At 42.8% G+C, this 26,474-nt stretch overlaps 1 protein-coding gene and 1 long non-coding RNA gene across 35 annotated transcripts in view; one reads left to right on the top strand and one right to left on the bottom strand.

The window, feature by feature from the left end:
* Positions 1 to 26,474, top strand: part of PTPRM (protein tyrosine phosphatase receptor type M) — an 866,690-nt gene that overhangs the window by 825,780 nt on the left and 14,436 nt on the right. For 18 of the 34 annotated variants that reach the window (XM_078347758.1, XM_054243974.2, XM_054243972.2 and 15 more), the window contains 9 exons: positions 6,712 to 6,828; positions 7,567 to 7,617; positions 11,396 to 11,550; positions 11,793 to 11,928; positions 13,535 to 13,684; positions 14,426 to 14,599; positions 15,569 to 15,700; positions 19,527 to 19,652; positions 22,003 to 22,166. In XM_078347758.1, coding sequence (XP_078203884.1) covers positions 6,712 to 6,828; positions 7,567 to 7,617; positions 11,396 to 11,550; positions 11,793 to 11,928; positions 13,535 to 13,684; positions 14,426 to 14,599; positions 15,569 to 15,700; positions 19,527 to 19,652; positions 22,003 to 22,166 — 1,205 coding nt within the window. The remainder of the gene's footprint in view (positions 1 to 6,711; positions 6,829 to 7,566; positions 7,618 to 11,395; positions 11,551 to 11,792; positions 11,929 to 13,534; positions 13,685 to 14,425; positions 14,600 to 15,568; positions 15,701 to 19,526; positions 19,653 to 22,002; positions 22,167 to 26,474) is intronic. The other 16 variants (XM_054243977.2, XM_002757062.6, XM_078347756.1 and 13 more) reach the window with 1 other exon arrangement.
* On the bottom strand, positions 610 to 2,759 carry LOC144579006 (uncharacterized). The gene is made up of 3 exons (XR_013525727.1): positions 2,630 to 2,759; positions 1,542 to 1,624; positions 610 to 742 (listed from the first exon to the last, which is right to left on the bottom strand). It is a non-coding gene; the product is annotated as an uncharacterized LOC144579006 (long non-coding RNA).

Below are 26,474 nucleotides of genomic sequence, written 5' to 3'. Positions count from 1 at the left end.
TAAGCCAGGTACTTAATCAGCAACTTTATATACACTTTTAAAAATCTCATCTAATCTTCACACCCTCCCTAAGAAGTTAACAATATTGTCTCATATCATGCACGGGAAAACTGGCTCAGGGTATAGTCACTTGCTGCAACATCACAAGGCAGGTGGAAAAAAAATTCATGTCCATCTTACTCCATCACTCTGAGACCAGAGCAGTCTGTGTTCTCAGTGTATTTAAATGAGTCATGTTTTATTCCTGTGAGACCTCTAAACAGTTTGGAGAGACACTAAGTCTGTTATCTTGGAAACGAAGCTGGCCGCCGCTCTTGGAGGGGCTCTGTGTGGTAGCTGTGCTTCATGGCAGTCTTCTTGCTCTCACTCTCCAATATCCGTCAAACCTGTTCTCAGCGGCCCAAACACAACTATTAATAGAAGTATGGTTACTCCATCTGGATATATCTTTCAAACGAAGAAGAGTCTCTTTAAAACTCTTGACAAATCAAAATTTGTAACTGCCTTTTTCTTTTTCCTCCCTTCTTCCCCTCTAAAGTTGTGTTAATTGGATCACATTATGGTGCCCCCAACTTAGGAGCTAACAATTAAATGTCTTAGTCCTTCTTCATCATGGGTTCCTTAGCAAAATGAGTACTCATGCGCATGCCCATAAACACACCTTCCGTTCTGCCCAGCCTGCTTCCTGTGGGTAGGGAAAGTTGTTGACACAGGAGGCAGAGCAGAAACGCAGCAGCTTGTGCTGAAGGACAAAGGAGAATGATGGTTTCAGAGTGTGCATTCTGCTCTCCTGCCCCACCCCTCCACCCATCTCCTCTTCTGCCCCCAAAAAGGCAGCTGAAGTCACTTTAAGGCTTCTACTTGGTTTCTGTTCCAGAAGCCAAGCCTCCTGATAAGACTGAGGAAAGCATAAAGCACCTTGAGTTCCATCCTCCCAAAGGGCCCTGCAGCTGGAGTCAGCCTTTGTTTCAGCCTCTCCTCCACCACCATCTAATTTATTGCCTTGAGCAAGCCACTTGCCCTCCCTAGCCCTGCCTGTTGCTTCTTCCTTCTAGAGCATGAGGAAATACAAGGAATGAAAAGGATCAAGACCAGCCTGGCCCTTGCTAGCTAGCTCTCTTCTCCTGGGCAAATCACATGCTCTTCCAGCCACTAAGTGAGGCCACAGATGTCAGAATGCAGCTATCCAGTGTGTCCAGTTCAAAGTAGGAACTGCTCAGTGGATGAGAGTTGTGATGATCTTGAAAATGAGTGTTTAGAAATTGACTGTTTCTGGGATTCCTCACAACTGTATTAGATTTAAATCTCCTTCCCCAAAACCAAGATACTACCTCCTAATTTGTGTTAGGAGTTAATCAAACCATACTGATAGACAAATGCATGTAACCTATCTCTCTCTCTTTCTTTTCTCTCTCTTTCTCTCTCTCTCTCAAATCTTCTTAGTCTGTGTAATAAGGTTTGAGGGAGAAAGGAATCAGCATGTGGGGTTCCCCATGCTGTTCTTCCACCATCATAAGCCGTGCACAGTTGTCAGTACTCACCTCTGCCCTTCTCTTCTCCGGGACACCCTGCTCCTCTCTCCAGGTCTCCGTGGGCTCCTTGACCTCTGAATTCCTGTAGACACCTATGGTCCAGATCACGAAACTGTCACTTAATAGTCTGAATTGTCATTTTTTCAATTTCCATTTTTGGATGAACTGGGCACATGGCTAAATGTTTTCATCACATTATATCACTTAATCCAGTGGTTCCCAAATGTATGTGCACCTCAGAATGGCCTGGGGAGCTTCAATAAACTACTGACACCTCTGTCCCACCCAAGAAAGTATGCCTTAATTAGAGTATGGCCTGGGCTGTAGAATTTGTTAAGACCTCCCTCCCCCTCAACTAAGTGATTTTCACATGCAGGCAAATTTGGGAACCACTGACTTTATCTTAGAACTCTCTGCCATAGGACCTATAACCATGCCTTCTTTACAGATGTGGTTGAGCAAACGCCAGTGACCCCCTGAAGCTCACGTCAGTACTGCGTAAGAGCTGGCACTCCAGCCTGGCCAGACTCTGCAGCTGTGCTGTTTCAATCCTTGCTGCTCAAAGTGTGGTCCAGAGACCACAGCATCACCTGAGAGCTTGTCCACCGTGCACATTTTCAGGCCCCACAAAGTCAGACCTACTGAATTTGTTCAGAATCCCTCCAAGGGAGTCTCATGCCTGCTTCAGTTTGATAACGGCTGCTGTAGTCATGTCAGATGCCCTGAAGGTCACAGTCAGTGCTGCCGGACAAGGGAGCCACAGCCTGGCCCCTAGCCATCCTCTGACTTCAATTCACCAGGGTATTATCTGGGCTGCTGGTTAAAACTGACCCATCTCAAAGATCTTTTCTCAGGAGGTTAGAAAGGAGTTATAGCACTTTCTGTGCTGTTTCATGTTTTTGAATTTTAAAGCCAACAACGATCATCACCCCTTTGGAGCAGGGACCACACATCTATTCCTGCCGCCCTCCAGCAGTAATGAGCAGGTGGCAGGGCTCAGGACTGTTTGATGGCCTGATGGAACCAGCGCCAGGGCACTAAGGTAATTAGACGATCAGGTTCCGGATCTCGCTTTCTGGCTGGAGGTACTGCCTTACGTGATTAGGATGTCTGGGAGGCACAGCTTCTAGGAGAAGCTGTGCAGGTAGCGCTGAGCTGCAGGAGGCAGTCAAGCCAAGCACAGGATCAGAGCAGAGGAGTCTCCAGTTCCTTGCTTCCTGGGCTCCAACGGACGCCTCCAAACTAGTAGTTCCAGCATCTCTGTATGCAGACCTTAGAGAACAGCAGTCGACTGCAAGCTCCACACTCTGAAGACATGAAAAGTCTAAATGCAGTGAGAAGGAAGCATATTTTCTCTTTTTACTTTTTTTTAAGCAAAATAATAACTTGACACAAGTCCAAGCAGTTAAAAAGATACTAAAAGAAACCCAATTTAGAAGGGCTTTTAGTAGGCTGAAAACAGATGTGGCAAACCATTTAGGGATATTCTGGGAGATGAGATGGGGAGGACCGGATTCGAAATGGCTAGGCCGCCTGTTCTGGGCCCGCCCCTCCAGGTGCCTGTGCTCGGGAGGGGCCCTGCCCAGCACGCGCTCTGGAAGGAAGCGGCCCCGCACCTCCTCCCTAGCAATTACCGCCCGGTCGGAGGCATCCGGGCGGCGCGGAGTCAGCACCGTGCAGAGCAGTTGAGAGCAGAGCGCGTTTTCTTTTCATTGTTCCCTGGCTTCACTGGGAGAGCGGCGGCACCTGTTCTGCTGTAGCGCTGCTAAAGTTGCTAGCCGCCGACGCGCGGGGGCGCCGGACTGCATCCGGCCCGCGGTGGGGCCAGGAGCCTGAGAGCCTGGAGCTGGGTGCTGGGGACAGAGCGGGCCGGGGAGGGCCCAGGGTCGGATTTCGGATGTAAATAGAGCTCAATCGAGGGAGTTGAAGGCGTTGGGAGCGCATTTCTCAATAGTCCCAAAGAAACTGAGCTTTGAGTGCATGCAACGGGCCTTTGATTTCCCCGATTTCTGGCACTGAAGCACTCTACTCATATTTTTGAAAATTTGAGAACGGGGAGGTGAAAGGTGTCCACATGGAATTCCATGTGACCGTCCAAAATAACATACATCAATTGCATCTTATAATTAGTAAAATCATTTTTATTAAGATCAATCTTGATCTGGTGTTTTTATTAGATAGGATAAACCTGGCATAACATACGTTGCGGGTGTGTGTTTTTTATTCAGTTGTCATTTTCAGAGAAATGTATGAATTTTTAAAGTGTATATTTATTCCATAAATAATTATTTTTAAAGTGCACCTGTATACCATATATGTAGTTTTATATCTATCCCACCACTTTCTACTTGCATAACTGAAGTCACAAAAATGTAAATGCAAGTCCCCCAGTATAGAGGAGAGTCTAGTATGTCCCATATAAGCATCTTTGCTAATTGGCATTTTGAAAGTATGGTGCTAGACACTCTTGAAATGAAATTGTTGTTACTGTCAAATTACACATCTGCACAAATATACTTGATCTTCTCCAACTTACTTTACATCTGGGAAAGGAGAAATTGCAGTTCTCTCTCTCTCTTACTCTGGGATATTTTAGATAGAGCAAAGGTATCCATGGTGTAAATTTCTGAGGTATTATAGATAAGCCCTTTATAAAGTCACAGATAATATTCCCGTAACGGGGTGTGGGGAGATTCCAAAGAAGACCGACACTGAGGGCAGGGACTGTTGTTGTCTTCTGCTCCACAGTATCTGCAACTCCTAGTGTGTCTGGTTTACATCTTGCCAACTTAAAGTAATGAGGCTTCCCTGGAAGGGCACTGAATCCAGGGCCAGAAAGTTTCACAAGGAAGCAGCTAAAATAACAACCAGCCACATAGCTCATGGGGAACATCTGTGCACCTTAGGGGGTTGGTATTCTGGGAGAAGTCCTCTCAGCTCAGATTTCTTTTTATAAACATACTGTCTGGGACTTTTTTTCCCTACACTGAGCCTATGACTTTCGGCATGAAATTCAGTTTTATATACATACATTGCATATTTAGTGTGCACGGGACACAGTGATCAGATGTGGCAGGGTTTGCAGAAATAAGCAAAACGGCACCTTTTATGTGCTGGCCAGGAATAAGCTTACAGTCAAACAGTGCGAGAAGGGCATCATACCAGGCTCAGAACAAGCATGTTTCATCAGGGCAGCAAAAAAAAAGCTCACATCTAAGGAGGGGGCTTTGAAGGGTAGCGACATGTGAGATGTACTTTGAAGAATGCAAAAAATATTCATCTGGGAAGAAATGGATGGGAGGAGAACATTCTAAACAGAAGGAATGGTGCAAGTAGGAGCTGGGATCATGGGGTATGTTTGGGGATCAGGACAAACACGTCCTTGAACGTAAAATATATGTGCATAGAAAAGAGAGCTGTAAAAGATAAGGCTGGGAATGCCGGTTGGGGCCATATTTACAAAAGGGTTCTTACATGCCTGGCCAAATAATTTTTATTTTGTTTCAGAAAGTAGTTAAAAATAGGAGATTCTTGAGCAGAACGAGTAAATGGCATTGGGTTTATACATTGAGAGAGTTTTTTCTAGTATTGGGATACGTAGAATGCCCATGCAGGAAGACACTAGATCCTGAATTTAGGATTGTGGCAGAGGGATTAAGAAGTTGGAAACCACACTTTGAGAGCTAATTCAAAGACACCTAGCCTTGGCAAACGGTTGGGTTTTGGAGAAGAAATGGTTGATTAAGGGAATCATAGCGGTCACTTAGGAAGTCAGGAAGAGAGCAATGGCTGTGGGGCAAAGAAGTCTCTTTTGGTCTTTGAGGGGTTGGCAGGACCTCCAAGGGAAGATGCTCACAAAAAGAAGTTAGAAATCAAATTCAGAAGGCTGGGCACAGTGGCCCATGGGCACTGTAATCCCAACACTTTTTGAGGCCAAGGCAGGAGGATCACTTGAGGCCAGGAGTTCAAGACCTGGGCAGCATAGCAAGACCCCATTTCTATTCAAAAAAATAAAAGAATTAGCTGGGCATGGTGACATGTGCTTGTAGTTCTAGTTACTTGGCAGGCTAAGGAGGGAAGATCACTTGAGCCCAAGGGTTCAAGATTACAGTGAGCTGTGATCACACCACTGCACTCCAGCCTAGATGGCAGAGCAAGACCCTGTCTCTAAAAGAGAAAACAAAACAAAAACAAACAAAAAACATTATATTCACCAAATGGAGAAACAGGGCTAGAGTTACAGAATAGACATTCATCCATGGAAGGGCAGGGACAGGAGTAGATGAAACTGCCAGGAATCCTGGGGAGGCAGAAGAGGCCAAGGACAAAGCCTTGGCATGGCCTGGTGTTCCTGCCCAGCCTCTGATCCTGCTCTCCCTTCATCCTGATATCTAGGAGAACATTCTGACCCCATACCAAAAAAAATACAGTTTGCTAGGAGAAGCCAGGTCCAGCAAATTTATTCTACCTGAGATCAAGTTAGAGGCTTCAGACAATATAGACAGACAATTTCGTATTTTGTGAAGTTTTGTTTATTGAATTTACTTATATTGAAATGAATCCATAGTTCTAATTTGGGAAAATTACGTAGCTGCTTCCTTCTTCAGAAAAAAATAATTCTAATCTTTAGTGTTCATTCTGATTTTCTGCCCACTCCTCCTAAAAAGTTTTCAATCACTTTCTAAAACTAGAAAGAATTCAAAAGAAGGGCTAAAATACTGTAGACTTCCTTCACAGTTTATTTTTGGAGGCCATTCTCTGAGTAGAGAAGCACAGGAAATGAATGGTTACTGTAACTGGAATGTTGGTGGTAAAAATACAATTTTTAAAACTTAGACCATTTTTCCAGGCTTTACTTCTCCCATAACTCGAATATTGTTTGCTTCTGAGGAAGAAATAAAAACACAGGCAATCTATAAAAAATAGACCTTGCAGGAGCCGTGGTGGCTCAGGCCAGTTGTCCTGGCGCTGGAGGAGGCAAGGCTATGTGTTCAAGGCCAACCTGGGCAACATAAGAACCTCTCATTTATTTAAAAAAAAGACCTTGCTCTTGAGTATACAGTTAACTTGTGTTTGTTTTTGTGTGCATATTTTACCCTATAAATCATAGTGTGGTTCATCACTGCGGGAACTCCAAAAAGAAAATCTAAACCCATAATTTCTTTTGTGTTTTCTAAAGGTCAAATGCTGCAAATACTGGCCAGATGACACAGAGATATACAAAGACATTAAAGTTACCCTAATAGAAACAGAACTACTGGCAGAATATGTGATAAGAACATTTGCTGTTGAAAAGGTAAGTTTTCATACTGCTTTTAAGAGCTATGGTCAGACACAAGTGGTGCCGTAATAGCCTCATTAAGTTATCTAGGATACTTTACACATGCTCATACCTGAATGCAGGTAGGCTCTCTCGGATGGTTTCTCAAGATTGCATCTTGTCCTCTGATTCTATAATAGCTCAGTTCCATCTTTAAAACAAATCATTCCCATTTCATAAGAATCTGTATTTTGCAAGTAAACCAAAAGTTAATGTCTATCTGTTTATTTTCTTTGTCTGGTTAATATTGTTCTGCCTGTCTCTTTCTTTGTTCACAGAACAAAGTTTTTTAAATTTTAATAAGTGTCCTTCCAGTTGGGTAAATTTCCTTCATGGTTTATGCATTTCTCAGTAGGGAGTTAGTATCAGTGTTGAGACACAGATCCTAACTCCTCCTGGAATCCCTCACTTCCTTGTGGCTTTCCAAACCTCTGGTTTAATGTGGACTGATCAATTTTTCAGGTGGAAGTGACCTACCTGGAAACCTAAGTGATCTCCATTAGACACGGGACACTCTTGCATGAACCAGCGCGTTCCTTCATGCTCACTGCCATACTGGTTTTCCCTTTTGTAGTCTCTGGTGTTGGGTCGGTGAATGCTCTGCTTTGGTTCTGCCCTGCCTCATCCCATGTGCATGGATGGGGCTTCTTCTCTGGGAAGCACTGTAGGGCATAACAGGGAATTTCCTTATTCCCCCTCTTTCTGCTGACATAGGGAGGGGCCGGAGGTGAAGCAAACTGCAGTCCATCCAGAGAAGTATCACAGGTAGGCTCTGGGGAAAGTGGAGGTGATGTGGCTGAGAAACATTCTGCCTTCCAAAGATCCACAGACTTTTCTATCCAGAGTTGATTCTTCATAACTGAGCACTGCACAGCTGCACTAGACTTAGGGATCTTGGTGTGAATTTGTTCAGCTTATACTCATGTAATAGTAGCAGGTATTTTTGGAAGACCTGGGTTATAGGCATATTGCTAGGGAGTTGGATTTTGGCCTTCTCTCCACTCTGTATTCTCATTGCATCTAAATGAGCTTTTTAGATTAACAAGACCAGTTTTAGGAAATCAAGGAAATTGCAACATCTGCTTATTGGCTAATCTACTCTGATGTTTTGAAGTACCTTTCCTGGTTTGCAGATCCAAATTTGTCATAGAATCACAAAGCTGGAAAGACTTTATTTTAATCTGTTTCGCATACTATTTAGCATTTTTTTCTTAGCCTGTCTTTTTTAATAAGCAGGCAGAAAGCCTGGAGACTTCAAAGAATGAGGAGTTCTGGTTGACTCAATTCTTCAAGTTCTGAACCTCACACTTTGATGTCAATTTTTTCCTTCTTAGGCAGTATTGGAAAAAAAAAAAACACATGGAGGATTTTTGTATGGCTGTTGGCAAGAGCATTCATGAATAACTGCATTAAAACAGCGATGAAAACACCCTCAATACCGAAAGCCATCACTTAAACATGGAGTTCTTTGAACAATAGTCAGCTCTCTAAGAAGCTGAAAATGCATCTCTGTAGCTAAAGGAAGGGTTGTTTGTTTCTTTGCTCTTTTTTTTTAACCTCTTATTGTACTCCCCCGAATTCCCAGCTGCACAGAAATGTGTCTGAAATACCCAGTTATTTTAGTCATTTGAAAACCAGTGAAGAGGTTGTGGAGGGAATAGAAGGAAGAAGGAGCTTGTTAATGCCTTTGGGGAAATCAAAATGACATGTTAGTGATTTTAACCCGGCAATTGGAATCTTTAAGGAAAACAAATCATTAGTACTTTTGTAGAACATGTCTTGTAGGTTTTAAACTTTCTCATTCGAAAGTAAAGAAGAAAATGGGTAAGCATGTACTTTGAGATGCCTGCAATTCTGATTCTATTTTGAGAGCATGTTGCATCAAGGGACCTAAAGGTGAAAATGGATTTGGGCTCTGCTCTGCAAAACCAGCAGACTCAATGCAGTTTGGAACCCATGAATTCCTGCTTTGCATCTGATTGTTGTCTTTTGTTTCCCACATAGCTGATGATTCCAAGCTAAACAGATTTTAAATTATATGCAGTACTCAGAGTGTCAGAAGGAAAACACCCCAGAAGTCTCCATGGATTTAGGCTGTCTGGTGAATCTATCCCTGCCTACCCATTGAGAAACAAAGTTGACAATGGCCACTGAATTCTCACTACCCGGGAGCTGCCTAGGATTCAGAGAGGGCATGAAAAGATGATCCTCTTGTCTCTAAGACAGAACATGTACTTCGTGACTATTCATTTCATAAATATTTCTTAAGCACCCACATCGGGCCAAGCACTATTGTATGACTTGGTTCAAAATTAAGTGACTACTTGGGTATCGGGCTCATGCCTGTTAATCTCAGCACTTTGGGAGGTGGAGGCTAGACAATCGCATGCAGTGAACCATGATTGTGCCATTGCACTGCAGCCTGGGCAACAGAATGAGACCCTGTGTCAAAAAAAAGATTAAGTGACTGTCACTTTTTTATATATAACATTCATGCTTTTTATAATGAAAAATAAGGAAAAAAAGGTAATAGTATCAAATTGGAAGGTATTTGGGCTGTGATCACTGATGACATCTATGATGTTCTTCCCAAATGTGTTACATTACAAAACAGAAAAAAGGAGACACTGCTGTATCAGTGAACAAGAATGAAAGCTAGCTCAGAAGCAATTTCCTTTGCTACTCTTGTCAATAGCAAACATATTCAAGGGTCGAGGTTTAATTTTTGGAAATGTTTTCTACATTCCAGAAACTGATATTTACCTTGCTCAGAAAAAGAGTCTTAGATCAGTTAAGAGCCGTAGTTCAGGACTTGCGTATGCTGGAACTGAAATCTAACAAAGTTAGAGAGAGAAGCACCTCCCTGCTCCCACCCGCCAAAAAACCCACCAGGATATGGAGGAAGATATGCCCTTTTATCCCCTTTGGAATAGAACATTTATTGTCAGTAGGCTTTCCCAGTTCATATATGAAAACGCATACCACCAAAATCGAATCAACCCTATGCAGCTCATCACGCAGAAAGCTGGGGGAGCTCTCTCAGGGTTTGGAGGGTGACACAGGCCCAGCTATATGCTTTCTAATGGAGACCTTAGGACTGGCAAACATTATCTTGGTTTTAATGATAAGGAATTTGGGCTCTTAACTATCTAACCATACTACTCTGGGATGCACAGAGCCTGTTTAGCAGATGACAGATTGACTTGGATTTGTGAATCCCTGAATGCTTCCTTAATACTTGAACTCTGGTAGAGAATGGCATTTTCACAGAGAAATAAAGCTTCAGCATTTGCGGGTTATTAAATGAAGACATACTAACACGTGGATGCCAGACAAGTCTTAGCTCAAAATCAGCTGTTTGCCTCTTCTGGTCTTTCAAAGCATATAAAAGTCTGAATTTCTTCTTTGCTCACTAAGCGTGTGTGAACAGTGATTGAGAGTGAAAGTGATAAGGTTATTGAGTGTTTACTTTTAAGATACAATAAAATCAAATGCAGAAATGGTTCAAAAAGTGATCATGGAATGAGAGAAGGAAGAAAGTCTAATTCGATCTTAGATGTACATGGAGAATTGATTCTGGTTTTGTTTTCAAAACAGTCTTTTGCTTTAAAATACAGTCTTCATATATAGGTTCATACTTAGAAAACAAAATTGACAGGTACAAATTACCTTAATTATTCTCAAAACAAAAGTAAATTAAAAACAAAAGCAAACCGTAAAGTCTCTTTGCTTCTGCCTTCACTCCAGTTGAGCAGCAGACAGCTCTCCCTCAATTTACTGGCCTAGCATAGAATTCCAGCAAAAATATCTTTTGATTCCCATGGTATATATTGGCTTACATACTTGTTTCCCACAAGTAGACTGTGATGGCCACTTGAAAACATACCTCTGTAGCCCTAGCACCTCACATAATGCCTGGGGCAGTGTAGTCACTCAGATTGCTAGCAATTGGATGAATGGGTTAAATATTTACCCACATTAAAAAGAGAAACCTAGCAAACAGAGCTGTGAATGCAAATGAGTTCTCTGACCTGTCTCCTTGGAAAGGAGTCCTCATTTATTCCTCCTGCAAGCATCTTCTGAGCTCCATTCCCTGCTCTGAGAGGTACTGGGATGCTGAATTAGTATTGAGCACACAGACATCCTTTAATTCCTTCAGGCCCATCTTCTATGCCTCTTTTTCTACAGACTCTCACCTCACCAAACACCCTGTGATCTAAGTGAGAAAAACCTTTAACATAGGTCTACTTTTAAGACCGGAATTTCAAAGAATCCAACCAATCCATCCATTTGTTGGAATTGCACCTGAAAATTAGCGTTTTCCCCAAACACCGTCTCCCTTTCATGCCCAGACATCTTCCTAAGGGTGCAGTGCCTTCCACATTGTGTGTCAGATCTAAGGATGGCCTCCTTCCCCAGCAGTCCACTGTTTTCTGGCCCTAAACTTACTACTTGAGGACTCTTTCCACTCCCCAAGCTACTCTAGCTTATTTATGGTTTGTTTTCCCTTGTTTTCTTCCTTGTTGTGGCTGACCAACTGCAGAGAGGTGTGCATGAAATCCGAGAGATCAGACAGTTTCACTTCACTGGCTGGCCGGATCATGGGGTCCCCTACCATGCCACTGGCCTGCTGGGATTTGTGCGGCAGGTCAAGTCCAAGAGCCCACCCAGTGCAGGCCCACTGGTGGTGCACTGCAGGTAAGCAGAGCTCCAGAGCCTCTTGAAGGAAGCACAGTGGGTGATGGGTGCAGGGTCACCTTTGGGGGTGATGAGTATGTTTTAGAATTTCAGAGTGGTGATGGTTGCACAACATTTTGGAGTGTACCTTTTAAGAGGTTTAATTTTATATTATGTAAATTTCTCCTTAATAAAAAAATTAAAAATCAGCAGTGGCAGTGTGGTCCTTCTTCCTCCACTGACAGACCCCTCTTTTCATTCAGTGCTGGTGCAGGGAGGACTGGCTGTTTCATCGTCATTGATATCATGTTGGACATGGCTGAAAGGGAAGGGGTCGTAGACATCTACAACTGCGTCAGGGAGCTGCGGTCACGGAGGGTGAACATGGTGCAAACAGAGGTACTCCCGCTCGCCACTTGGCCTGGGGCCCTGGTCCCCGGGGTCTCTCCTGCATCTCCCCCTTTCAGGACCAAGGGCACAAGGAATCCAAGCAATGATCTGTTCAAGTGATCTACCTGGCATTCCTGTTCCTTCCCTCCCTCCCTCCCTCTCTTCCTCCTTTTCGTTTTTCCTTTCATAAACCAAAGAAAACCAGGAGTTTTCCAGGTAACAGAATTAAGAACCTAAGTTTGCACATTTTTCTGTGTTAAGGGACCCAAAAAAGTCTCTGTTAAATGCTCAGAGCTGGAAACTAGAGCAAGACCACTCCTGAGAATAGTGGCTAAAGGGTTATCTCTGTGCACTTTGTTCTTCTCATGGGGTCCTGAAAAGAACAGAAGGCTCCTGACCCGAAAAATTCTGTCCAGTATCTGGCTGGCATCATGGGGATTTGCCCATTTTGTAGAAGTGCTCTATACTAACTAATAATTCTGTAAGTGGAAATTCAAGGTATGTCAGGAATTTCCATTTTTCAGAAGCAGTATTACATTCTGCTCTTAGGACATTCATATTTTACTCATCGTTGATTGTTTTGAGTAGGCGTCACACCCACCACCTGGAAAATGAACAAAGTGAAGTGAAGAAGATGTAAGAAGTCCTTACATTTAGATTGCGCATTTAAGTTTATGGCCTCTGGGAAACCTAGTCCCATTTTTTTTTTAGCTAACATAAAAATAACAGAAACTGTAAATGCTGCTTTAATGGGCTCTTCTCCTTAGAAAGGGGATACTGTGTTTTAAAGATAATAATCATAATAATTTATCTTTTAATGTACTTTATAGTCAATCAAATGTTACCACTCCCATTTTCTAACTTCGATCTTCTTTTTCCAGGAGTTTAGTGGTAGTGTGCTGTTTTTGGGAATCAATCTGTTGGACAAGAGGTTGTTGAAAAAAATGAATTAAACGTCCTATTTGTGTATAGAGATCAACCAAATTAAATGTAATAAGAGACTTTTTAGACTTTTCATATAACTAAAGATTAATAATAAATATGGTAAGACTCTATTAATGAATTTTAAGAAAAGTCAGTGCCAAACCAGAATTAGACACCCCATGTTTACACTGTGAACTCATCCAACGTATATATGACAACACCTCTCTGCACTTCTAAGAGCTTTCATAATCATCAGATTAGCTTTTATGTTCTGAAATAAGAGCTTCAGAACTTCTTGTCTTCATACTAATGCCAAGTTTTTCTGGACCTTCTTTCTACTATTATTTTGATCAGCAAATCCTCTTTTCATCATAAATAGGTAAAATTCTGCTCATTCCTTTTCTAAGGAATATTGAGTTCCAAGTGAGTAGGATCTGAATGACAGCGGTCTTTCACCACCATTTTCATGACGCTGCAGTATGTGTGGTGGTTTGTATTGGGTCTGATTGGTTTTAATCAATCTATAATATTTCACATTGCTCCCTAGTCTTCCAGCACTCGAGCCCTTGGACTGTGTTTCTCTCTGGAGGAGTTGTCTCCACTTTCTTGATGATGTGAGGCTGAAATTGATACCGTCTTTCTCCTTCTCTGGTTTTCTAAAGTTAGTAACTCGTTCCGTCTCCTTCTCCAGGAGCAATATGTGTTTATCCATGATGCCATCCTGGAAGCCTGTCTTTGTGGAGACACCTCTGTGCCTGCTTCCCAAGTTAGGTCTCTGTATTATGACATGAACAAACTAGATCCACAGACAAATTCAAGCCAGATTAAAGAGGAATTCCGGGTAAGTAATGCCTGAGGGAGGGGCACTGCACAGTGACTTGCTCCTCAAGAAGAATTTTAAGGTCAGCACCTGAGTGAGCCCTGGAACCACAAGATTCCTCAGCCTCCACAGCACTCAGGGCTGGGTAACTCTTGTTGGCATGTGCTGTTCTGTAGGATGTTTAGCAGCAACCCAGAGCACTACCCAGGAGACGTCTACAACATCACCACCACACAAACAAATGTGTGAGAGCTACTAGTTTAACAACTATTTCCACCCCTCCCCTCTGAAAGCAGACACCGAGTAGTCCGCGGCACTACTCCTTGTCCACAGCATGGCCACGGCTCAGTCATACCGTGGAAGTGCATGTTAAGAAGACTTTCCAGCCAAGAGCTCTCCATTGTATTCCTCACATTTGCACTTTGTCCAAATGTACCTGACTCAAGGCCAGACTCTTCCACCACCTCTGACCTCCAAATCCCCAGGTGTCCCACTCTAGTGGGACTTGAGGACTCTTAATCCTATGGACCTACAATGGCCCTTAGGCCTCTGCCTCTGGCCAGTGTGTGTGATGGGCACTGTCTGTGGACAAAATCCAAGAAATGAAAAAAATAAAACTCGAACAGTGGAGGGTTAGGGAGGGGAGGGGAAGGGACAGTCTTGCAGTCAGCCACAGGAAGTTTGCAACTTCCCAGCGCTGCACATGAGAGGAGTCTGCCGCCAAGCCTTCTTGCCCTCCTGTGCCTTTCTTTTCTCATGTAGACCCTAAACATGGTGACGCCGACACTGCGAGTGGAGGACTGCAGCATTGCTCTCTTGCCCCGGAACCACGAGAAAAACCGGTGCATGGACATCCTGCCCCCAGACCGCTGCCTGCCCTTTCTCATCACCATTGACGGGGAGAGCAGCAACTACATCAATGCTGCCCTCATGGACGTGAGTGCCCCACTTCCCGGGCGGGTCCGTGGCTGGGGCAGCTGGGGAACTGCAGAACAGGCGTTGGTTTTCCCTTGCTGCTCTCTCACTCTTTAGTTTTTTAAGACACAAACTTTTTTTCCAACAAAAAAATAGATTTCAGATTCCACATATGTTTTTGTGTCAGGGCTGATATCCTTGGTTTCTCAGAGACCACCAGGCCAGAAGTATCCGTAAATGCAACATGGCACAGTTGCCCTCTGAGGGCTGAGACTTTTAACCTGCTGGCCAGGGAGCAGGGGACAGCTGTGAAGTCACCATGGCAGGAAAATGGGTTAATAGGTTTGCAGCATTATTTTAGTTCCTTTTCCTGTAATGTAGCCTGTAGTTAACATGGGGGAAAGCACAGCTCATTACTTCCTGTCAGTCTGTTTACTTGTTGCTGTTCAGTTGATGGAAAGAGTGAATGGGTGTGTTCTGTACTAAAAAGAAAAAATGGAAAATGTTAATTCTATTGGTGTCATATCATAAAGGTACCTAAACTTGTTTGAAGCTCTTTAGAGCTGTAAAAAGTACATGTATTCTTTATGCCAGAAGTAAGAACACTGTCACACATACAAATTGCTAGCAAACAAGTTGTAGAAAAAGCAGAACTTTTAATTATGTTTAATTTTAAAAGTAAAGTTAAATTTTCTCCATCAAGATACTTATGTATAGATTAGATATTGCCTTTTTGCCAGAAATATTTTAAAAGTTGATAAGAGATACTAATTAAGTTTTCTTGGTATGAAAACGAGACTTTTATCGCTATTATTCTGCAGAGAAGTTTATATTTAGTCTTTGTTGGTCTTGACAATGGTGACAGAATTCAGCAACTGTTAAACATGTTCAGTGTTTTGTGCCACAAGTTTCCTTCCGCATGAAATAACTTGGCTTCTTCCCTTCCCATTTTCCTGAGTATATCTGGAGCATTCTTGTTTGTGTTTGCAGAGCTATAAACAGCCTTCAGCTTTTATAGTCACCCAGCATCCTTTGCCAAACACAGTGAAAGACTTTTGGAGACTGGTCCTGGATTATCACTGCACATCTGTAGTTATGCTAAATGATGTGGATCCCGCCCAGGTGAGACCCGGACTTCTTAACAGTCAGAGCTAGTGCCAGAGGGTCAAATTTCCCTGCACAATGAGTTTGTTTGCACCTGAGAAATGCAGGCCCTGGTGCTAGTTGAAGTTGAGAACTGGGGATGCCAAACACAAAGGTTAAAAATCAGGTGGAATTAGGGATTAGAAAGTCAGTGAAACCAGAAATACAGGTTGAAACCATAGATGGTTGAGGTGACACGGCAAGACAGGGCCAGAAGTTGGGCCATTCCTAAAAGATGGAAATACTCACTGGAGGTTTACAAGGTCATAGACCGAATCAAAGCTCAGCAGGAACCTGAACCTGCAGAGCCAAAAGCAAAGCAGGCAAACCACCGGACAGTGCAGAAGGGAAGTTAGCATTTGATACAGCCGCTGATCACATTCCTGGAGTGACTCTGTGCTTCCTGGCATGGCTCACCGGGAGCCTACAGGTAGAGATCGTCATGCAGGGTGCCAGTGTCAGGGTGAAAGCAGAGACAGGCAAGCAATTTTAAGACACACAAATTAGTTTCCTCAATGCTTTGATAAAGATATTAAAGTGAAATAAAACTGGAACTTGGATGTAAGAGAAGTTTGAAATGATAAATGGGGCTTTTGCGTAGTTCCTCTTAAACATAAAAGAGCAAGAATTGGACAGTGATGACTCAATATTAGTAATGGGTTTAGACGCATTTTCTTGAAGGAAGTTGTTAGGCAAACATTAGCACAGTGACCCTTTAGGAGATTAATTTATTGCTTTGGGATATGCCTATACCAATCATAGACAACCACCATGACAGTAGGCATTATGGGAAATTTGACCTTAGCATGTTTTAAGAAAAACCTTGTTCTGAAACTGAATTAATTTCCTATCCAGTAGACACAACAAATTCTTGCTTTTTCTTAAAAAAAAAAAAAGGTCTGAAGCATTTCAGCATCCCAACTGGACATGATGGCAGGATTTTTCCTTGGTATAATCTGTTTTCTTGCCATCATCCATCCATAAATGGCATGGACATTCAATTCTATAAGGTTTTTAATTATGTCTGAGGCACTGCATTTTATTGTCGAAGCTCTCACCTGAAAGCTAGTTAATGAAATAATAATGATAATCTTTGTTCTTATGCAGTCCTTTTGGCTTAAGAAGCTTAAATATTTTAGAACTCTTCCCCACTGATGCTCTGAGAAGGTTAGATTACAGTCATTTATAAAAACAAGCAGACACCATGACTTGCGAAGCTTCAAAGACCCAACTCAAAATAGGACCAAGGATCCCGATTTTCTGACTTACAGTGGCACGCCTGAACTTTCACTAATTCTAGAATCTTAAGTCACAAACACTTATAGAATAAGGGCTTCTTCCTTGTTTAGAATCATTGTGGGTTTTTTTTTCCTAATGTAAATCCTGAAATGCAGTGATATTTTTGTTCATATTAGTGAACAAGACATCAGTGATTCTAGTGTGTTCTTTTTGAACAACTGCATTGGAATTCTGAAGCTGCATTCTCAACCCAAACTATCTGGATTCAAACCAAGCCTTGGCTGGCTTGTGGGTAGGAGAGACAAAAAGACTCCAGTTCTATTCAGCAGACAGAGCTGATTTTCAGAGTGAGAGAAAAGAGGCTCCTGGGATTCAGTCTTTTAGCGAACACTAAACTGAGCATTTGAACGTAAAGTCTTTGCAATTGTACAAGAATAGCACTCAACTATTTTAAGTATTTATAAGTCTGGTTCGTGGACGTGTTATGCACCATTTAAGCCATTTTCTACATGGTTTACTTGGGCAGAGCATAGAATGCAACATGCTAAGAGGCAAGCACAACTCACATCATTCATATTTATTTGGTGTAAGTGGCGAGCTTTTGGTCAGGAACTTGAATGGAGAAAGCAAGCAGAAAGCAGAGTAAGCTCAGACAGTAGAAAAATGGGCAGAACAGTTCAAATGTACATGTTACAGCTTTTATTAACATCTCAGCTTCCCATCATATGCCTATTAATTTTAACAGTTCGTACCCTAGGGCATCAAAAAGAAAATAAACAGCAGCTGCTATTATTTGACAAGGCAGTTTTATAACCTGTCACCAGGAAGTGCTGGTGAGGAAGGAAAAATTTCATGGAAGTATTATTTAAAGATAAATAAATGTAATCTAAAAAATACTATCAGCTTAGTTAACATAAAAAAACACCCTTAGTTACCCTACTTTCATTCTTGCTTATAAAATCCCAACCTTAACTGTTCTGTGAGAGAGAGAGAGAGAGAGAGAGAGAGATATTGCTGTTTTGGTTGACGCACTGCTAACTGAAAACTATCCTACAATCTTAGGTATAAATCAACCTTTGCAACCTTTGACAATGAGATTTTAGATTCTTTGGAAAATAGATATCATTTAGAAAAAGAAATTTAACCAATGGATTCTCCCTTTCTGGCACATCATTCTGCATAAAACTAGGTGGTGCTTTTCCTCTGCTCTTGGCCCAATGTAGAAACAGATTGTATAATAAAGTAGTTCTCCCATTGCCTCTCCATAGGCCAAATGTCCCTCAGCTAAATGAGAAAGATAAAAGTTAGATGCTAAAAAAAAGAGAAACAGGAAAAGAAAAAAAAAGAAGAAAAAAAAAAAAAGTTAGATGCTACTCAAAAAAGTCTTGGGATAAGTCCCAAAGGAAGTGTAATTTCAAACTTTAAATGCCTATTAAAGTTTCGGGGCTTTAAGAAGGGTTTTTGAAGAGAAAAGATCTTAGCAGTTCTTCCTTCCTGTTTCCAAGGGTAGGAATTTTGTAGGGTGCTGGCTGATAAGCCTCCAGGTCCAGCACCACTCCTACCGCACTGAGTTGTGCATTTATATTCATGCAAAAGTTCTGGTTACTCCGTATCACCAATACCTAGAGGTTGAGGCTCTAGGAAATTGTGTTTTTAGTTAGGCCCTTACAGGTAAAACAGCAAAGCATTTATTCTTATTACAACAGATTTGCTAGATCTGAGTTGTGAGGGTTTGGACTGGAACATGAAAATGCAACCCAACAGTGTCATCAGTTCCACACCTTGTCACCAAATAGCCTTATTCCGACGGTAATTCTAAATCCCCACACAAGCCCAGCTAGCAGAGCATGGAAATTTGGGCATTAAGAGGTGTGTAGCTATCTTGAATACCTTACATCTTGGGGTGGCACCTTTCCCCAGGGTCTGATGAGAGTTCCTTTCAATATGCAAAAGGGCACATGGCGACTGCATCCACATGACCTCTTTGGAAAGCAGAATTACTCATGGCTAAAAGTACTTTCTGAGAAAATGAAGGAAAATGTCCTAGGAAAACGACAAGTGGAGCTGAGGAATCAGTCAGCAAGGCAGTCTAAAAGCCTACATTGCTGAGAGGAAAAGAGAGAAAGAAAGGAAAAAGGGAGTCAGTGAAGTCCTCAGAATTCCTGAATGATTTCTGCAAACACAGCATCTCACACCTGTAATCCCAGCACTCTGGGAGGCCAAGGCAGAAGGATCACTGGAGAAGAGGGGTTCAAGACCAGCCTGGGCAATGTAGCAAGATCCCAGTCTCCCCAAAAATACAAAAATTAGCCAAGGATGGTAACACACACCTGTGGTCCCAACTACGTGAAAAGTTTAGGTTCAAGGATCACTTGAGCCCAGGAGTTCAAGGCTGCAGTGAGGTGTGATCACATCACTGCACTCCACCTGGGAAGACAGAGTTAGACCCTATCTGTTGGGAAAAAAAAAAAAAAAGATTACTGAATGTCAATACTAACCCTTATCCAAACTGTTAGCAACAAATTTCCTCTTATAATTAACCTTTGTTTCTTTGTTTTGAATTCAGTTGTGTCCACAGTATTGGCCGGAAAATGGAGTACATAGACACGGCCCCATCCAGGTGGAATTTGTCTCTGCTGACCTGGAAGAGGACATCATCAGCAGGATATTCCGTATTTACAATGCAGCCAGAGTAAGAAATGAGCCTATCATGCTTACAATTATGGTTTCATTTATTTTCTCACTCACTGAATGTTTAGAGTACTCACTCCATGTCAGTCACTGTTCTAGGAGTTTGGGATATGTCAGTGAACCAAAAAAAACATAGATTACTAACCTTATGGAGTTTGCATTCTAATGGGAGCAGTGTTTAGAAAGTAATGATACTTATTAAAGCACAGTAAGGCAGACTTTATTCAGGACCATCACAACAGGTGCCGGGACCTCTGTCACAGGACCTTGTGGTGGGCAAGGGAGGGTGGGCTCAACTCCGAGTATATAGCCAACAGGCAGGGTGGGGGTCCATGGATGGAAAATTACCAAGGGCAGGCATCAAGAGTAAGATGGGTTCTGGCTAAACGGACCTAATGGGATTCCTGATGAAGGCAGGCCAGGTGACCAGACATAGCTGGGTGATGGTGGAGGATGAGGAACCTGATCAGATATCAAATGTGATCAGATATTGAAGGTCGGGGGTTCTTGCCACAGTGACTTAGCAGAAATTGCCAAAACTGGATTTTACAAGGAAGTTCATGGATGGGCCTAGGAGAAGTTTCAGGAGCCTGGGGAAAGTTTGGTCAAGCAAAGAATTGGTATCAGAAAACAGACAATAAATAACAGATAGAATAATTGATGTAGTAAGTTAGGAAGTGACAAATGCTGCAGGAAAAAAAGTCAGGGGGTTAAAAAGTGCCAGGGCCTTTCTCAGCAGGAGCAAGCTCTGTTGTAAGTATGTGGGCCCTGTGACCCAAGACGGAGGAGGCCAGGGAGCACCGCAGCTCTCTGCAGAGGCAGCTTTCCAGGCAGAAGGAAGGGTCAGCACAGAGGCCCCAGGGTAGGGCTTGCATGTAAGTGCTAGGATGGCAAGGAGGTGGCATGACCCAGGCTCAGTGAGCAGAGGCAAGAGTAGCTGATGGAGTGAGCAGTTCACCTGGAAGAACAGTGGTTTGGGGGCCCCGGGTGGAAGGGCCTGGCAGTCACTGTTAGCATTTGGATTTTTGCTTTGAAGGAAATAAGGAGCCATTAGAGGGTTTTGAGTGCCAGAATCCTATCATGTAATTTACATTTTAAAAGGAGCACTCTGGCGCCTGCGTTAAGAATAGACTGGAGGAGAGAGGCATCAGGAGGCTGCTGGGATAATCCCTGTGAGAAATGACTGATGGGAGAAGACATCATGGGTGAGACGAGAGAGAGCAGGGATGGAGGTCATGAGAAGGGGGAGGTTCTGATCTTTTTTGCAGGTAGAGCCAGCATGATCCCAGGGAATGGAGGGGACTCACAGGGTTCCTGTCCTGAGAGCTAGGGTGATGGAGTGGACACTAACTGAGCTGTTGTCCAGGCTGCCAGTGTAACAGGATTGTTTGTGGGTGGCGGCATCATGGACAGAGGATTGGGAGCTCAATTGTAGACAGAGTAGGTTTGGGATGATTGTTAGGTCCTTAAGTGGGAATATCAGGTGAGTCTTTGAAAATATAAGTGTGAAATTCAAGAGAGGGCTGAACCAGGATATGAATTTATGACTTATTGGGATATTGATGATGTCTAAAGCCATGAGCCTGAATAAAATCAAATGAGAGGAAGAGGAAGCACCCTAGGGATTGAGCCTGGGGGCTTCTGTCAGCAAGAGTTCTGGGAGAAGGGGAGACTGAGGCAGAGAGAGAGGGAGGGACTGCTGTGGGAGAAGGACCAGCCAATGAGGAAAGCGCGTTGATAAGAAGATAGTGTCACCCATGTCAGATGCTGCTGAAGGCCACAGAAGATTCAGTCCAAGTGATTCAGCCATGGCCATAGTATAGCTGTTTTTATGTTTCTACCATAAGCTAAGTAATACTTTTTTGAATTCTGCAGTTCCATTTCATTATGACTAAGGATTAATTAACTGTTGCTATCTTAGCAAGATTCAACATCAATAAGCAAAACCATGTTATGCTCACAGGAAGCAATGTTCTGTCTTTACACTGAGCTCACAGACATCTCCAGGTTATAAATTGTTACCTGTAATTGAAGTTATTTTACCACTTAACATTACAATATGGTCAGTTCTTATGCTGTGTTATTTTTCTCTTGGCTTTTGCAGAGTGGGAAGCATTCTGCCTCACTCGTATTTGTCTGGCCTGTCATTTAAAACACCTGGTTGTTTTCAACTGCTCGAGATTAAAAACCATAACTCTTCAGGCTGGCAGAAGCCACCTGGGTAATTTGTAGGCAGGACTCGCCTTTAATAATGGGAAGATCAAGTAGGTGGAATCAGCCCACCAGAATTCAGTGAAGTCAATAATGCCTGTTTTCTTTCCACTCCCCGATTGTTGCCCGGTTCTTTGCAGCCCCAAGATGGATATCGGATGGTGCAGCAATTCCAGTTCCTGGGCTGGCCAATGTACAGGGACACACCGGTGTCCAAGCGGTCCTTCTTGAAGCTCATTCGCCAGGTGGACAAGTGGCAGGAGGAGTACAATGGCGGTGAAGGCCGCACCGTTGTGCACTGCTTGTAAGTGCTTGGTGGAGCTCTTGGTTTCAGGACGGCCAGACCCCACACTCACTCTCGCCTCCTACTTCTGTCTTTTGTTTCACTAGAAATGGAGAAGAAATAAGTAGGTCTTTGTGAAGGGGTGATCATGACACTCAGTGAAGGATTAGTTGGCTCTTCAGGAAACAGGATATGTACGTTTTGCGTTTGGATAGTGTGCCACTGCTGCATATGCAAGCACTGACCTTTTTGATTAGGACCCCTTCCCCCCCCCAAAAATCACTGGTTCTTGAGAACCAATTGTGACGTTTTCAGCAATTTTCTGAGCTGGGTCTTCAACTGTTGGTAACTTGAGTTCATCCATGGTAGAAGGATTTACATCATGGAAATCAACAAATGCTGCAACTCAGGACTCCTTCCCACCAGCCAAAGCCAGTTTACCATCACATTACTTGATTATTCTATTGGAAATCATATCAGAGGTCTTAAAGGAACTGGTGTATGTGTGTGTGCATGCACATTCTTTTTAGGAGAATGTGTATATTGGGAGGATTTGGTTACAGCCAGTGTCCCCAAAATGGGGCTTCCAGGCTAGCAGGTTTTGCAGGTGCTAAATGTGGGCACCCTGCTACACATGGCTCCCAGCCTTACCTGCACATTGAGATGTTGGGGAGCTTTAAATGAAAAAAAAAAAAAAAAGGCCACACCCAGGCCACACCCAAACCAATTAAATCAAAATCTCTGGGAGTGGGGCCCAGACATGGGTGTTTTTGAAATGCCTAGTTGATTTCAATGTGTTGAGATAGTAAGTTTGAGAGCCACTGAATAGAGAATGCCATGCTTCTCAAAGCACTTTCACCTGCATTTTCTCATTGGCAATGATATGTAGCTAATCAGCCAGCTGGAATCGGCTTAATGGAACAGTCAGTTGAAAAGCCATGGCAGTTAAAGAAGACGTTTAGAGAATTTGTGAAAATTTAAAGTGTAAGCGTATGTCGCTTTTCAGTGAAGTACATTAGAAATACACAATGAGGGGGTCCAAAGTGGCTCCCGCCAGAGGTCTTGGCGCTTGCAAAGGCGAGGTCATGAGTTCAAGGCTAACCTGCGCAACCTTATAAGCTCAAACTGATTGGCAAAAAAAAAAAGAAATACACAATGAGATCGCTCTTAAATTGAAGGCAAAATAAAGTTTTACTCTGGGTGGATCAAGCCTAGTTAAAATTGTAGACATGGATCAGGGCGTGGGTTACTCTTCAGTCAGTGCCCTTCTCTGATGCAATGCCACTTCCTACCTCAGTCCTACGAGGTCTTCCTGGAGGTCTCCCTGGAAGCCCAGGACTCTGCCTGCCTCTCAACAATCAAAACGCAGTAGTGTCTCATCCTGCAGGAAACTGATTTTCCCTTGGAAAGAGCCTTAGGAACCTACTCACCCACACTCGTCCTCAACCAGAAGTCCCAATCTTTTTTTTTCTTTTTTGAGACTGAGTCTTGCTCTATTGCCAGGTTGAAGTGCAGTGGCAGGATCTCAGCTCACTGCAACCTCCATCTCCCGGGTTCAAGCAGTTTGTCTGCCTCAGCCTCCTAAGTAGCTAGGACTAGAGATACCCACCACCATGACCAGCTAATTTTTTGTATTTTAGTAGAGATGGGATTTCACCATGGCTAGGATGGTCTTGACCAATCTTTTGTCCTCTAAAAAGGAGTTTATTAACCTCACCTTTCTCTAGTTGCTGTCATCCCCCTTTATTCTCAGGAACCCAGTGCATTAGAAAATTGCTATCAAGAAAATCACAAAAAGAGTTTCATTAGCAGTCCACATCCCTATTTTTATTTCTCTTCAATCCAGATCCAACCTGTGATGAGAATAAAAGGCTTACACTTAGATGATAAAATCCCAACAAAGAGTATTGACATTGTAGTTTGTATCAGATATGTCAGGTTTTTCTAAAATACTAAAAATAGTTTGCAGATACCCATGCCTGCATCTGGAGAGCCCCAGCATCTGGAGCTAGACGTGTAATGCATCTTCCCCCTTAGGATTAGTAGCTTTCTAAAAGGGTCAGTGCTTTAACCCACAGCGCTAAGTTACTAGTGACTAGAAGAAGTTGAGGCACCAGGACGGGCCTAAGAGGAAGACATAAAGACTCCTTAAATCACTGCACCTTGTCAACAACACTCTTCCCAAAGACAGCTGTGACTACAGAACTAAACAGTGACATTGCTATGCCATGTAAGACCTAAAACCATCGGCTGTTCTTCGCAGTGGATAGCGGGAGGGAGGCATCCGTTGTTTCTTCTCTCCTGCCTGTGCAGCATCACCTATATTTTCTGCTGAGAGAACTTTGATTATTCTTTGGTACATTCACCCCTCTCTAAGGTCCTGCCTTGGTTCTTATGGGGCTGCCTCTCGTTCTCTTAGCATCAAGGTGGGCATGAGATCCAGGCCTGGTGAGAATGTTTATTTTTGTTTACATTTATATGTCTAAATCTAAGGGGTTTTTTTGTTTTTTGTTTTTTCTTTTAGCTATAAGGAACAAAGTTAGTTTACATTGGCATACCCCAGTATTGGCCAGGAAAGAATGCTTTGAAACCACGCCAGTGTTCCTCTCAGAGGCAAGAGCATGGCATTCAGCATAGTGTAGCGCCACCTAATGGCTGTGGGTGGAGAGTTCCCGCCCGAGACAAGACTTGGAGGTGCTTTGAAGTGAATGGTTCCTTGAGCCACAGATACTCAAGGTATGCAAATAGGGAGTGTTTTTCTTTATACATGTCTCCCAGCTAAAAAACTAGATTAAATGGATAGAAGTAAGATTTCACACTTTACAACTCTTGATGAAAATAATGGATTAGACAATGGTCTTCAACAGCTGCTAAAAGCATTAGGTGCAAAACTGATGGGAAAAGCAGTGTCATTTTAGTGCAAGGATAGAAAACAGCTGATCTTCTGATTAGCAGAAGAGACAGCCCAGGAACAGATCCACACCTCAGCATCACCTGACTTACAACAAAGATTGTAACACAGCACTGCAGCGGGTGGGGAAGACTGTCTGGACACAGTGGTCTCCCTCACTCTGTGTACAGAAACACCTTCCAGACAGATGGTAGACCAAAAGGGGAAAGGGAAACAACAAAGCTTCTAGAAGAAACCATAAGAGAAAATCTTCATGACCACAGGTAGATTTGTTCAGCAGAACACTAGCCTTAAAAGAAATACTGACAAATTGGACCTTCATTAAAATTAAGGTGTTCTCTTCATCAAAACACGTCAATAAGAGGGTGAAAAAGCAAGACAGTGGGAGGAGAGTTTCATACTACATCTGTCTGACAAAAGACTGGGCCACAATGTCTAAGAACTGCTGTACTGCAAGCCAAAAGGAAAATGATAGACAACTCAGCTTATTAAATGGGAAAAAACTTAACAGGTACTTCATTGAAGTACAAAAAGATGTCCCAAATAGCCAATGAACATAGCAAAGTTACTCAACATTATTAGTTTTTAGGGAAATCCATATTCAAATCAGAATCGGATGCCACTATGTACTCACCAGAATGGCTGAAATTTTAAAGACAGACAAATAAATGATAATCCCAAGTGTTAGTGAAGCTATTGAGTAACTGGAACTCATGCACATAAGAAGGAAGTAAATACTGTACAACCATTTGGGAACTGACAGCATTTACTAAAGCTAAACATACACACACACTGAGGCTGAGCTCTTCTGTTCTTAGAGAAATGACTGCAGAAGTATATCATCTACCAAAAGATAAGCTTATCAAAGGTTTACTAGTAATATTTAAAAACTGTCAACAGCCCAAACATTCATCAGCTGTTGGATAAATTGTACAGTAGTATATTCATTCAGCAGAATTCTTCTTAGCAATATAAAAGAATAAACCACCGATACAACACCATGGGTGATTCTTACATAGACAGCACAGAATGAAATAAGCCAGTCTCAGAAGAAGACATATTATATGGTTCCATTTACACGAAGTTGAAAACAAGCAAAAGCAATTGATGATGCTAGACCTAAGAATGGATTATCTGGGCCAGGAGCAGTGGCTCACGCCTGTAATCCTAGTACTTTGGGAGGCTGAGGCAGGTATATCATGAGGTCAGGAGTTCGAGACCAGCCTGGCCAATGTGGTGAAACCCCCATCTCTACTAAAAATACAAAAATTATCTAGGTGTGCTACTGTGCACCTGTAATCCCAGCTACTCAGGAGGCTGAAGCAGAAGAATCACTTGAACCCGGGAGGTGGAGGTTGCAGTGAGCCACGATTGCGACACTGCACTCCAGCCTAGGTGACAGAGCAAGACTCCACCTC

The sequence above is a fragment of the Callithrix jacchus genome, chromosome 13 (assembly GCF_049354715.1).
Source record: "Callithrix jacchus isolate 240 chromosome 13, calJac240_pri, whole genome shotgun sequence".
NCBI classification, from domain to species: domain Eukaryota; kingdom Metazoa; phylum Chordata; class Mammalia; order Primates; family Cebidae; genus Callithrix; species Callithrix jacchus.
The sequence above is the reverse complement of the archived record's forward strand: the minus strand, read 5'-3'. Positions and strand labels throughout refer to the sequence as shown.